Source organism: Puma concolor, chromosome E4 (assembly GCF_028749965.1).
Source record: "Puma concolor isolate L17-30 chromosome E4, mPumCon1.1.hap2, whole genome shotgun sequence".
NCBI lineage: Eukaryota > Metazoa > Chordata > Mammalia > Carnivora > Felidae > Puma > Puma concolor.
The window spans coordinates 16,041,240-16,054,716 of record NC_141683.1 but is presented as its reverse complement, the minus strand read 5'-3'; the positions used below and the strand labels follow the sequence as shown (position 1 = coordinate 16,054,716).

At 36.1% G+C, this 13,477-nt stretch overlaps 1 protein-coding gene across 3 annotated transcripts in view; it reads right to left on the bottom strand.

Moving 5' to 3' along the window:
- The window catches only part of USH2A (usherin), a 734,839-nt gene that overhangs the window by 348,793 nt on the left and 372,569 nt on the right, over positions 1–13,477 (bottom strand). For all 3 annotated transcript variants that reach the window (XM_025927811.2, XM_086694483.1, XM_086694484.1), the window contains exons 33-34: positions 5,870–6,029; positions 4,323–4,494 (exon numbers count right to left, since the gene is read on the bottom strand). In XM_025927811.2, coding sequence (XP_025783596.2) covers positions 4,323–4,494; positions 5,870–6,029 — 332 coding nt within the window. The remainder of the gene's footprint in view (positions 1–4,322; positions 4,495–5,869; positions 6,030–13,477) is intronic.

The following is a 13,477-nucleotide window of genomic DNA, read 5'->3' as shown; positions in this document are numbered from 1 at the left end:
GTCCCTGCTTTTCACTTTGATATTAAGGGAACAACCTTTTGATACTTAACACAGTTGACCTTCTTTCTCCTAAAAATAAGAGAGAGTTGACTTATTTTTAAAGACATTTTCTTAGTTGAAGTATACTTTTTGCCAAGTTGTTGCAAATAGTTGCAAATTCTTTATTAGGAGTATATATAATAAATGGCATTATATAAGTGTATATAATAAGTGAGATCAATCTCACTTTCTCTTGGAAGAATGTAACAGTGGCCCATATCTCCAGGATAATTTCTCATCAGCGTAAGCAAGTTTTTGATGGGTTAAACTGTGGCTTGGACATAAAATTGCATTAAGATTGGGACCTAATTAACCTCTGTGGGTTTCCTCTAATTCTTAGTTACAGCATGTGCATATATATGTAAGAGATAAACCATACTCCTCCTGAGAACACAATCTTTGCAAATAAAGAGGAATCAATTAAGCTTGTGGCCAAACACTGACTCAAGCTCTAGGACATGTCATTGTTAGCCCAAGAAAAAACTATCTGAACATTAAAATAGAAAAATGAAAATAAAACATTTCAAACATGCTAAAAGTCCACTAGAAAACATAGCAGGAAAAGAGGCCAAGTGGAACAGCTGAATTATCAAAGGAAATAGATGGAAAGAACAGTCTTTCCCGTCCTCAGAGAGAGCTAAATCTGCCCACCTGCAGTTCCTAGATTTTTTCCTAGGTGGGGAAAAAATGTTGGAGCATCTTATTATTAACCTTATAACACACTGGGATTTAATTCTAATCGTCTATTTGTCACTATTATTTTTTTCTTATTTATGTCCTAAGAATTGTCCCCAGCTAACTCTCCTCAAAGAAATAGTGTACTAAATGATATATAATTATATGTATATTTAAAAACAAAATGTGAATTGAAATTTACTTTGCTTTGAGAATTTTAGGATGCCTTTTGGGATAAATAAAGCCATGCTGTGGTTTGGAAGGATTGTTCTTTGGGCTGTGTCATCTGAGACCCATAAATTCATATTTTGGCAAAGAGGCCTTGGAGGAATCCAAGTAGTTTATGAGAGAATTTTTCTTGCAAATAAAACAGAATTTATAAAGAGGCTGCTGAAGTAACAAAATTACCTGCACAATATTTTATTTTGTTTCTTCCATGTACTTTTTGCATACATTTAGAGGTGCTAAGTGAGCAGTTCCTTCAACAAGGAAATAAATGCTCTTAAAGTTGTTTCCTATTGGTCACATCTAACAGATATTATCTAAATGAAACTGAATCAATCAGTATCTTGTCTGACCTGCCAGCACCAGGGGCCACTGCAGGCAGTGCAGTTGAATGCTGATTAAAATTCTGGTTTGGAAAAACTAAACAAAAGGGTGGGATTGACTCAAGATGCCTTTATGAAATGGCAAGGTCTTTGAAAGCCTCTGAGCCATTACAATAAGGAGCTTCAACTCATCTCCCATAGCTTTTATCAGTTGCAGCCATTTTTGTTAAATTACAAAGTGATACTACCACTCTGAAACAACCAGTAACCTCTGACCAAATAGGGGATTCAATTTTGGGGCAAGGACATAAGTAACTAATCAATGTATATCAAATATTTTGAAATGAGGGCTGTCAGGAAAATCCAAAGCTAGCATTCTCCTTATCAATAGTTTGTTTTCAGATAAGCAGGCTCTGAGGATATTAAGAATGCAACATACTTTAAAGTGCGAAGAAATACAACAAGGCCATGCTATCTATAAACGATCTTTTGAAAAATTAAGTTCATCATGTCCAAGAATCTTTTCAGGAAATACACTTAGCATTCATCAAGAGGTAAATGTCTAGCAGTAATATGAAAATTATCAGACCACACATATACTGAAACTTGTCTGTGGTACTAGCTTCTTTATTTAATTTTTGGCTTATTATCTTTATATGGAGCTACCACACTCCACAATACCATTTGTTGAATGTAGTGACATGTCATGCTGTTTCTTCCAGCAGGAAAAACATATGCTTGGAACCACACAGTCCTCGACTCCCACATTGTACAGCAAACCGTCTAACTCATACCAGAAGTCTCAGATTCTTTATGAAATAAATAGACTTAGTGTTCGTTCATTCAGGAATCGTTGGTTGAGCTTCCAATTTCTACCAGGCACTGGGCTTGACTCCACAGATAGAATTTTGAAAGATACTGTCTCTACCCTCCAGGAGTTTATAATCTAGTTAAAAGGAAATATTACATGAAGCCACTTGAAGTAACCCACCTTCTCTGAGTCTAGAGTAAATCACAGCGGTTTGAATCCTCGTGTATCTTCCTCTATTTCTTAAAGGCTTGGCCATCTGTATGTTTTATTTTTCAGAAACTTTCAATATGCTAAGACCGACTATAAAGGCAACTCCACTTGGCTTAGAACCTAATCTCCATCTACTAATCTAATGACCTTGAAAGCCAGTTATTATGTGGAAACTGTGAAACATATAATAATCCTTCAATTAACCAAGACGAACCTAAAATGTTCTGGTTCATTTAATTTACTGGTTATAGAGTTAACAAAAAAAAAACTTTTTAGTTGAGTACTTCCTGAAAAATATATTAGTGTATTTTCTGCACTAATAAATACAATGATATAAAAAAATCAAAAATGGCGTGAGCAAATTTATTTCCTTAACAAGAGTTAGGGCAAAGACTTCCACATCTTTATGGCATCCTGCATCAACATTACTCAGTGGCTGACAGATTTCATTTGACTCCATAGAATACTGTTTGGAATCATAGAATGATTTAGTGTCATAGAATTTTAGGGCTCAAAGAGACATTAAAAATCATTTAGTTCAAAGTCCCAATTTTAGGCTGAAAGAATGCAAAAATCAGGGCGGTTAAGTGAATTTGCCTTGGGTTACATAGTTGTTAGTAAAGTCTGAATTGAAACTCAGGAGAGCAGACTTCCGATCTAGGGGTATTTATTTTTAAAGATATAGATGTATACAAAATAGGATATTGAGGTGGATTTCTACTGACGGCACAGCATATCCTAAAACTCGCCTTGGGAGTATAACTTTGTTTCATGACCTTTGTCTCCTGATAAAAACTAAAAATACAACAATTTTTACTTAATTTTGGTTGCTTCTAAGCAATAGAGTATTTTCTGGATTTTGATAATACCACTGTTTTGAAAATAGTGTGGATTTCTGTATCAGTTTTTGAAAATCAAGTTAATATATTTCTTACATATTGTGTAATACAAGTAAGTAATCAAAGATGCTGTTTTGTAAGCCAATCTGTGTGCTGAACACCTAGGCACATGGAGTCAGTTCTGAACAGGATTTTTAACATTGTGTGATTGCCCTTGTTTTGTGGTGTCAGGTCAGACAGTTAGCAATAGTTGAATGTAGTTTATTTTCTCGTGGTATAATATTTAGAGCATTCAAGAGCATGTTAAGTAAAATGAATGCATACACAGTGTCTACATAAATGTAAATTTATTCATAATCAAGAGCAGAATATTTTCTATGGCATTTATCAAAGCAAATATCCTTATATAGGTATTGCTATAAAATGAAGAGTGTGTTTAAAACAAATAGGGACAATCTCATGTTTATATTCAGTTATTTTCAGAGGTGCTATTAAACTTAAAAAAGATTATATTTCATCAAAAAACAAAAGGAAGTACTGAGTATAAATTCCACAGTAATATCAAGGTCTTTTAAAAGACCTTTGTATAAAAGTGCTATTTTGCATTAAAAAATGCTATTGTCTGTCTAAAGACCTCTAAAGTATGTTGATTCTAGGGTTTTATTAAGTGACTGTTCTTTCAAGAAAGAAATGTAATGTAAACCAGAACATAATAACAATCCAGAATATTTGAGGGTCATTTAAACCTTCATTTTTAAAATATAAGACCTAAGTTTTCATACTGTACATTGTTTTCCGAATGAATACAAGATCCATGGGGAAATAACCTTATTAATTCAGGCATTGTAGAAAAAGTCCTATCAATTATGACATTCTAGAAATAACAAAACTGAAATAATTTCTGATAATTCCAAATTAGATTTAGAAAAAATCTACTGACTCAGATTGTTATGCTATCATTTTGTACAATATAAAATAAATATGTAGGCATTAGATCATATTCACATTTACAATGTGAAAGGAGTTTTCTGTCTCAATAGCAATACGTGAGTTTTTGGTTTTGGGTTTTTTGTGTGTTTTTTTGTTTTTTTTTTTTTTGTTTGTTTTGTTTTTTAAGCGAGGGAGAGAGAGTAGATGGGACAAAGGAAAGAGAAGCAGCAAGGAAAGGGAGAGAAAGTGACAGAAGTAAAGTGAACTTACCCCCAGCTTGATGAGATATTTATTACCAGGGGACAGGTATTGAAGCAGGTGATCCTGAAAAAGTTCTGTGCTGTTATAGATGACATCCCAAATTGTAAAATTATGCGTGTGATTTGAAATATATAATATATAGCGCTCCAGAATTCCATTTACATTTCTTGGTTGTTTCCACCTGGGAATGGAAAAATATAGCATGACTATCCATCATTCATTCAAGTCAAACCTGAAATGTGCAAGATTTTTAAAGGACTCATATGAACTTGGATTTATGCCACTCAAACACACACACACACACACACACACTGAAAGCTTTAAAAAAAAGTTAAAAAAAAAAACCCAAGTAATTATTAAACGTCTATTCTGAATGGTATAAAGAAAATATGACACAGTGCCTGCTTTCTAGTTACTTATAATTTTAATTAGCTAATAATATAGTAAATGTGTGCACGAGTATTTAATTTTGAACTTAAGCCATAGAACAAGACGGGAAAAGTAGAACATTTGAGAACCTATGAGAAATGGGAGAGTGAGAGATAACATAATTGTCGCTTTGCAAAAAGACAATTGCCACAAAAATGAGCAATCTAACATAGATTAACATACAACTACAGAGTACAGAGAAGCTGAGGACTGAAGTGATGAAGTAGTCAAATAAAACTTCTTGAATGAGGTGAGAATATACCTAGATACAGAAGACTATCCTTGATGGATCGGATTTGGTAGGCAAAAAGAAAAAGTAGAGGGTAGTCCAGATAGGACTTACAACGTGTCGGTGACAATGAGCAGGGCAAATCATAAAACAGACAGAAATTGAGAAACTGAGAAATACTTAGAGTAGTGGGAAATCTTTTGGCGTAAGTAATGCGGGCTCAGTTTAGGGCAGCACTGACAGCCAATAGGCCAGTTCAGACTTGGAACCATGGGTATGAAGCATAATGTTTTTTCAGCTTGAATGAGTATCATAATTTATTCAGCCCAAACTCTTCTTTTACAGGTGGGAAAACTGAGACCAACAGAAATGGATGTAAACAAGTATTAACTGGCGGCAAGACAGATTTGTTAAGTTTTGATTCAGTACCACAAGTTGCCTTGCACCTCAGATCAGGAAATGGGTAAGAATCACTCGATATCAAAAATAATCTGAACATGCCTGTATGTGAAAATTCCTTTCTGACTGCAAGTTTCAGGGAACAAGAAGGTCCTAGTTTACACTCAAAAAGAAAATATATATTTAGACTTTCTAATTCCAACTCATCACTGATAACACCACCCATATGGAAAGCCCAAGGCAGTCTTGTAAGTGGTCAGTTTCCCCTTATCGAAGTTTCCACAGAATCTGTGTCCGTATGTAGCTCAGCCTGATTGCATAAAGACAAAATGGAAATTAAGTTGGCAAGTGATAATCAAAGGTTCCCAGAACCACTGAAGTAATCACTTCTATGCATTTCATCACAATAAAATTAATTTTATGTCACAAACCCTTCCCTTGATTGAGCTCACTGGGATTCTTGCATAAACCAGTGTGCAACAAAAACATTTCTACTTACTGGACGTATATTGTTCTAGAATCCAGGACAGTCAGAAGTGGGGAATCCACATGTTCTGGTGGCAGCTGTGCCGTGGACAGTATGACCAGGGAACTGTTTGTGCATCCCACATGCGTGCAGGCACTAAGTAGAAACTGGTGGGGCGTAAACACTGCTAAATCTAGAAGGTGGAGAGAAAAAGAATTTATTTACCATCATATTTTTTATTCAGGTGATCTTACAACTCCTCTACATTCCTACTTCTTAGAACTGTTAAAGTAAAGCTTAAAATAAAAATCAATAGTCCTAAAAATCAATAGCAATAAATATAGGCTGTTTTATCCTTTAAATATACTACGGTTATTTTTAAACAGACAAGTGTCAGTCAAACTCTCGGTTTAACTTTTTCATTTTAACAATTTGACTGTCTTCTTGAATGTCTATGACCAGGTAAATCGTTTTCTGCGTTTAGAGTTAGTTCAATGGTTCTGTTGAAAAATAAATGAGACATTTAAATTATTTTTAAAGCATATTTGAAGACAACAGGAGTTGCTTTTGAAATGCAAATACATAACTCGTAACAATGACTTTGTGCTTGTAATTCCTTTTGCAGAATTCTTTTCTTCTCTTGTCCACCTGCCTGCCTGTTATTTGACCTTCAAGTTGTCCAGGCTAAGTGCAAAAGTCTGTTTCTTTTTTTTTTTTTTAATTAATTAATTAATTTATTTTTTATTTATATATGAAATTTATTGTCAAATTGGTTTCCTGTTTCTTTTCCTTAAGATGCTCCTAACACATCCTACTGTGACCCCTGGCACAAGGTGGAGCTATTACCCTCTCCTTTGTCTCCCACAGTATTTACACATACCTTTGCATAGCATTATAACACTGTCACAGTGATTTGCTTATGTGACTTCCTAATCATTAGACTGAATGTTGTGAGGGAAGGATTGATTTTGCATTCTCAGTATCTAGCACAATGTCTAGCACACTGTAGGTTTTGAATATATGTTTGAATCAATGAATAAAGAACTAAGAATGAGATGATCTAGATATAGTTGAGTGAGGTATGACCACTGATGGAGGGAATGGGATAGTACCCTAGCTAGTAATGATCTCTCCCTCGCTTGAATTTCTCTAGTACTTTCTGTCTACCTTTCTAATGTATGTCATTTCCCTTTGCATTAGAATAAGCCAATCTGTATTTTACTAATTCAATTCTGAAATACCCTGAGCACTTCTCTTATAAAGGTACTCAGTAATTATTTTGTGGAGGGACACCTGGGGGGCTTAGTCTGTTAAGCATCCGACTCTTGACTTTGGCTGAGGTCAAGATCTCACGGTTCAGGAGATTGAATCCTGCATCTGGGCTCTGTGCTGTCAGCTTGGATTCTCTGTCTCCCTGTCTCTCTCTGCCCCTCCCCCACTTGCATATTCATATGCGCCCTCTCTCTCAAAAATAAATATATAAACCTTTAAAAAAATAATATTTTGTCGATGAGTCTAACCAAATTTCAGTCAACTTTACCAGGTTGATAAACATCATTCATACTTTTATACTACTAGAAGTAATTATTTTCTGGGATATTTTTGAAATAAGTTAGTCATAATTTAAGTAACACATATTTCAAGATCTCATTAACCTTGAACCATTACAATTTCACATTTAAAAGATTAATGAAGTACAACCTAATTTAGGGAAATAGATTTTGCATTGCATTGATAGCAAAAATAAACTAGAAAAGAACACTTTGGTTTTCATGCAATGTACAGTTAATTGGTTAAACATGTAGGGTATCAGAAAAAAAAAGGCAAAAAAATAATTTTACACTAAATATACTTACTCTAGACCAAAAGAGTGGCCATCAAGAAGAGACTCACAATGTTTTCAATTAAGCCTTGTTTTCATTACAATTTTATCCCACTGATACTCAGTGGTACCAGTTGAGGTGGGCACCCCCAAACAATGTCGTCAGAAGATATGTTACAAGGACATTTTGGAGCCCGTGGTGACCTAGTACAGTATTGCCAGGAACTGCTAAGAGATGACAGGAATGCTGTCCCACATGTGCACAAGTCAGACAGAACTGGGGTACCTCCATTTGGATTAATATTCTATGAAACTTACTAAGTTAAAAATCATGAGAATGGTGGTCTCATATGCCACAAAGAGTGTAAACTACTATTTACTATAGGAAAATTTGATGCAAAGGACACATGACCAACCATCCCCCTGTCCTCTTCACCTTCTCCTTCTGATTGCCAAGAACTTGGTGGCCATGCAGCCTCTCTACTGCCTGTTTGAATTCCTTGATTCCCAAGGAAGGAGAAGCTAGGGATGTGACTCTAAGTCCAGTTTCAAGAGCAAAATCAAGGAGGGCACTGCACCTAGAGTGAAGCAGGAATCCCTGATGGGTCTGTCAGTTCAAATAGGAGAAATATGTGGTATTTGAACACGAGAGTACCTCTAACTTTTCTGAAAGAACAGGCCCCTCCCAAAATTGTACTCCATGTGGTCAATTCCAAGAGACTTTGGAATATTTTGCATGAGCATCATTGCTGTCCATACTAGACTGTCTTGACCCAGCTGCAAATAAGACTGGATGCTACAATGTTCTTAGACAACTGAACTCTGTGGAGGGGAAGTTTTTACTTACATCCTAGCTTGTTGAGGTCGAGATTGGGCTACCCAGTTTGTAGCTGGTGAGGAACTCATACCATTCAAATGCGGCCCTATACTTGCTTGTCTGTGTTTGTTGGAACAGACTTGCACAGCTAAAAATCCTTAGTTAATTCGTACTTACTTAAGTTAATCCTTAGTTACCATCCTCAGGCCGATGAGGTCAGACTACATCATCATGGTATCACCACATTACAGAATCTCCTTATTACAGAATGAACCATTCCCTTTCATGCTACAGCCTTCATACTTTGAAAGTGGCCTTGATCGCCTAACTCCTAAACTCACCAGGAATATTAATCTGCCTCAGATGCCTAGTAGCCTGTTGTGGCAATTGGTTCCAGGGTTACCGTCTATATCTTGATTCTATTGTCACAAAATATCCTCCTCCATGGATTGGGAAACTTGCATTTTTATGTTAGTTGGGGACTGGGGGAGACCAGGATGAAGAAGTAAGTATGTTTGGGAGGTCATGTTACTTAAGAGGCCCAGTATGACTGATGAACTGGGATTGAAATACCAAACCTTGTCAAGTCTTACATTCATAGTTAGGGTGTGCCCCCAGATTATGTAAGGTGTGGGTTTTTTGGGTGAAAAAAAATACTGCATTTTAGGAGACAACATGGTTTTAAACTAAATGTCTAACAGGGTTTAAGGATATTAGTGGTGTATAATTGCAAAGTGCTATAATGAACATAGAATAGAGCAAGAAGAATCAGGAGTGCCGGGTAATGTTAAAAGGCAAGAATCAGTGGAGGCTTTGGCAGGAAAGTGACATACTGAGCTTTTAAAGACTTGGAAGGGGTGAGAGTCAATTTGGGATTCTACGGGGAGGGCCATTCTAAGAGAGACAACAAACAGAGCAAAGGCTTGGAAGGAGGAAAATGCCTGTAACAGATATAGCAAGGAGGCCAGTGTGGCTGAAGCAGAGCAAATACGTGAAACAGAAGTAAGAGATGACATCAGAGATTTAATGAGGGACCGGATCACATGAGCCTTGTAGGTCTTTGCACGGATTTGGGGTTTTCATCCAAGATCCTACACAGCAAGACTCCAGAGGATTTTCCACAGAATTGTTGCATGATCATATGGATTTCATGAATATCACCCTGGCTGCTGGGTTGAATACAGATTATAGTGAACAAGAGCATAAGCATAAATCTCACTTAAGAGGTTATTGTGGTAATCAAGTAAGTGGAGGCTGTCATAAGTAAAAAAAAAAAAAAAAAGTCGGATTCTGGGTATTTTTTTTCAACTCTAGTGAAGCACTAACATATAACACATGTAAGATTAAGATGTACATTGTGATGATTAGATACCCATGTGCATTGCAAAAGGATCACAATAAGGTTAGTTAACATCTCCATACTCTTTACATAATTTCCTTTTTGTGTGTGTGGTGATAAAGTTCAAGATTTACTCTCTTAATGACTTTCACGTACATAATACAGTACTGTTAACTCTGCTTACCATGCTATAACTTAGATCACCAGAACTTACTCATCTTATAGCTGGAAGTGTATACTCTTTGACTGACATCTCCCTATTCCTCCCCCCATCTCTGGCCTCAATCCCCTGGTCACCATGATTCTGCTCTCTAGTTCTCTGAGTTAGGCTTTTTTATTCCACATATAAGTGAAAATATATAGTATTTGTCTTCTTTGTATGATTTATTTCACCTAGCATAATTTTCTCAAGGTCTATCCATATTGTCTCAAAGGGCAGGAATTCCTCTTTACATGGCTGACTATCATTCCTGTGTGTATATGCATGTGTGTGTGTGTGTGTGTGTGTGTGTCTGTATCTATAAGCTTATTTTATTTTTAAATTCAACATATAAGTGAGATCATATGGTATTTGTCTTCCTCTGTATGACTTATTTCACTTAGCATAACCCTCTTAAGGTCCATCCACGTTGTTGCAAGTGACAAGATTTCATTATTTTATAATGTTCCATTGTGTGTGTGTGCGTGTGTGTGTGTATTTATATATACCTCACATTTTCTCTATACATTCATCCATCATAGACACTTAATTTGTTTCCATATCTTGGCTATTGTAAATAATACTGCAATGAACATGGGGGTGCATCTATCTTTTTGAGTTAGCGTTTTCATTTTCCTTGGAAAAATACCCAGAAGTGGGATTACTGGGTGATATTTTAATTATATTTCTAATTTTTTGAGGAACCTCCATACTGTTTTCAGTAATGGCTGCATCAATTTACATTCCCGCCTACAGTGTACAAGGGTTCCTTTTTCTTCACTTCCTTACCAACACTTGTTATTTCTTGTCTTATTGATAATAGCCATTTTAACAGACGTGAAGTGGTGTCTCATTGTGGTTTTGATTCGCATTTCCCCATGATTAATGATGTTGAGCATATTTTCATATACCTGTTGGCCATCTGCATGTCTTTTTTTAAAAAATGTCAACACAGATCTTCTGTCCATTTTTTAATTGGATTGCTTTTCTCTACTCATTTTGCTGTGGAGAAGTATGAGTTCTCTATACAATTTAGATATTAGCTCCTTATCAGACATATGATTTGCAAGTACGTTCTCCCATTCAGTTGGCTGCATTTTCAATTTGTTGATTTTTCTTTCTGTGTAGAGCTTTTTAGTTTGATGTAGTTCCACTTGTTGATTTTTGCTTTTATTGCCTTTGCTTTCAGTGTCAGATCCAAAAATATCATCACCAAGATCTATGCATGAAGCTTATCATTTGTTCTAAGAGTTTTATGGTCTTACATACAAGTGTTGATTGCATGGAGTTAATTTTTGTGAATGATATAAGACGGTGGTCCAGCTTCATTCTTTTGCATGTGGCTGTCCAGTTCTCCCAATACCATTTATTGAAAAGACTGTCCTTTTCCCATTGCTTGGGCTCCTTTGTTGTAAATTAATTGATATATACATATATATATATATGTATGTATTTTATTTCTGGGCTTTCTATTCTGTTCCATTGATATGTCTGTTTTTATGCCAATACTATACTGTTTTGAATACCATGGGCTTTTTTTTTTTTTTTTCAACGTTTATTTATTTTTGGGACAGAGAGAGACAGAGCATGAACGGGGGAGGGGCAGAGAGAGAGGGAGACACAGAATCGGAAACAGGCTCCAGGCTCTGAGCCATCAGCCCAGAGCCCGACGCGGGGCTCGAACTCACGGACCGCGAGATCGTGACCTGGCTGAAGTCGGACGCTTAACCGACTGCGCCACCCAGGCGCCCCGAATACCATGGGCTTTTAACATATTTTGAAACCAATAGTGTGGTGCCTCTATATAGCAGGCCAGTCTTGAGATTCAGGCTAGGATTCAGTCTAGTGATGAAGAGGTCAGGTCTGGGGTCTGCAATGAAGTTAGGTGCTCACTTACACTCCTCCCATAGGGAGAATCTTGATCTCTGCCAGGATGCCTGGGTTTGGGGCATGGTTAAATGGAGGTAATGTGAATCTATCTTTCCTACCCTCCTTAATGCATCTTTTCTCATTTCAGTGCTTTACCCAGGTGCTGTAGTCCCTCACTTCAACTACTTGGCTCTTGTGAAGGTATTTTTATGTGTGAGTACTTGCTCAAACTGGTGTCTTGGGTGGGGGTAGGGGATTGGGAAATTGATGGAATGAGCTGAGAAGTCCCTATGCTGCCATGTTGCTGACATCACTCCAAGAGGATCTCTGGATATGTGTTAAAGCCAAAACTAATAGGATTCCTCAATGCACTGTAGGTAGTGTGAGAGAGAGAGAGAGAGAGGAGTCAAAGTTGATTCTAAAGTTTTGGGCCTCAGCAAAGGCAAGGATGAAGTAATCGTTAATTTGGTTGAAAATATCACAGAAAATAAAACAAGTTTGAAACGGGAAGATGAAGTAACATTTTAGACATGGAAAGTTTGATATATCAATTAGACAAACAAAGAGAGATGCCAATTAAAGAATTTAAGTTTGGAATTTCAGGAAGAAGTCCTGGCCTGAGTTATAATGTGAGATGTCATCATGATATTGTTTACATTTAAAGTGAATGAGAACACTAAAAATGTGAGTGTGGATAGAAAAGAGAAAAGATGCAAGGATACAAATTGATACAAATTGATATACATATATATATACACATATATATACATATATATATGATATACATATACATATATATATATACATATATATATATATATATATATATATATATATATAATTTTTTTTCTGGAAGTAAAGCAGAAATCAACCAAGAAGACAGAGAAAGAACAACCAGTAAGGTAGGAGTAAAAGGAGAAGATTATGGCATACTGGAAGTCAAATTAATCAAATGTTTTAAGGGTGTTAGGTCCAATAGGATGAGGACTAAAGACTGACCATTGTTTCACAACATGGCAGTCATTCGTATTTGTTCAATAAAAGTTTCAGTGAAGCTACGGAGGTCAAAGCCTGACTGAAGTGAGTTTATGAGACAGTGATGGAACAATTAGAGATGATGAATATAAACAACTATTTTAAGAAATTTTTTTGTAGACAATAGAGAGAAGGTAAGTAGAGTCCAGGGATTAAAAAAAATAATTTAAATGAGATAAAAATTGTGTTGTATGCTGATGGGAATGATCCAGTAGAGATGGCAAAATTAGTAATGGATGAAAAAGAAGAGAATTGCTGGAGCTTTTCCTTTATTATGTGAAACAATGGGATCTAGTATGAAAGTGGAGGATTTGGACTTAGAGCAAGGCAGATACTCTTTCATTATAGGGGAGAAGGCAGATTATGTGGGTGTGAATGCTGGTAGGTGGGTAGATGGTCACAGGAGTGTGTGGGATTTACCTTATAACTGCTTCAATTTTCTCGGTGAAGAAAGAAGCAAGATCATTAGTCAAGAGTGATCTTTCGATTCCCCCAGAATAATACACTACATTGGGCCCTCTATTTCTCTTAGAATGAAATCTATTAATGGTCAATGAAAT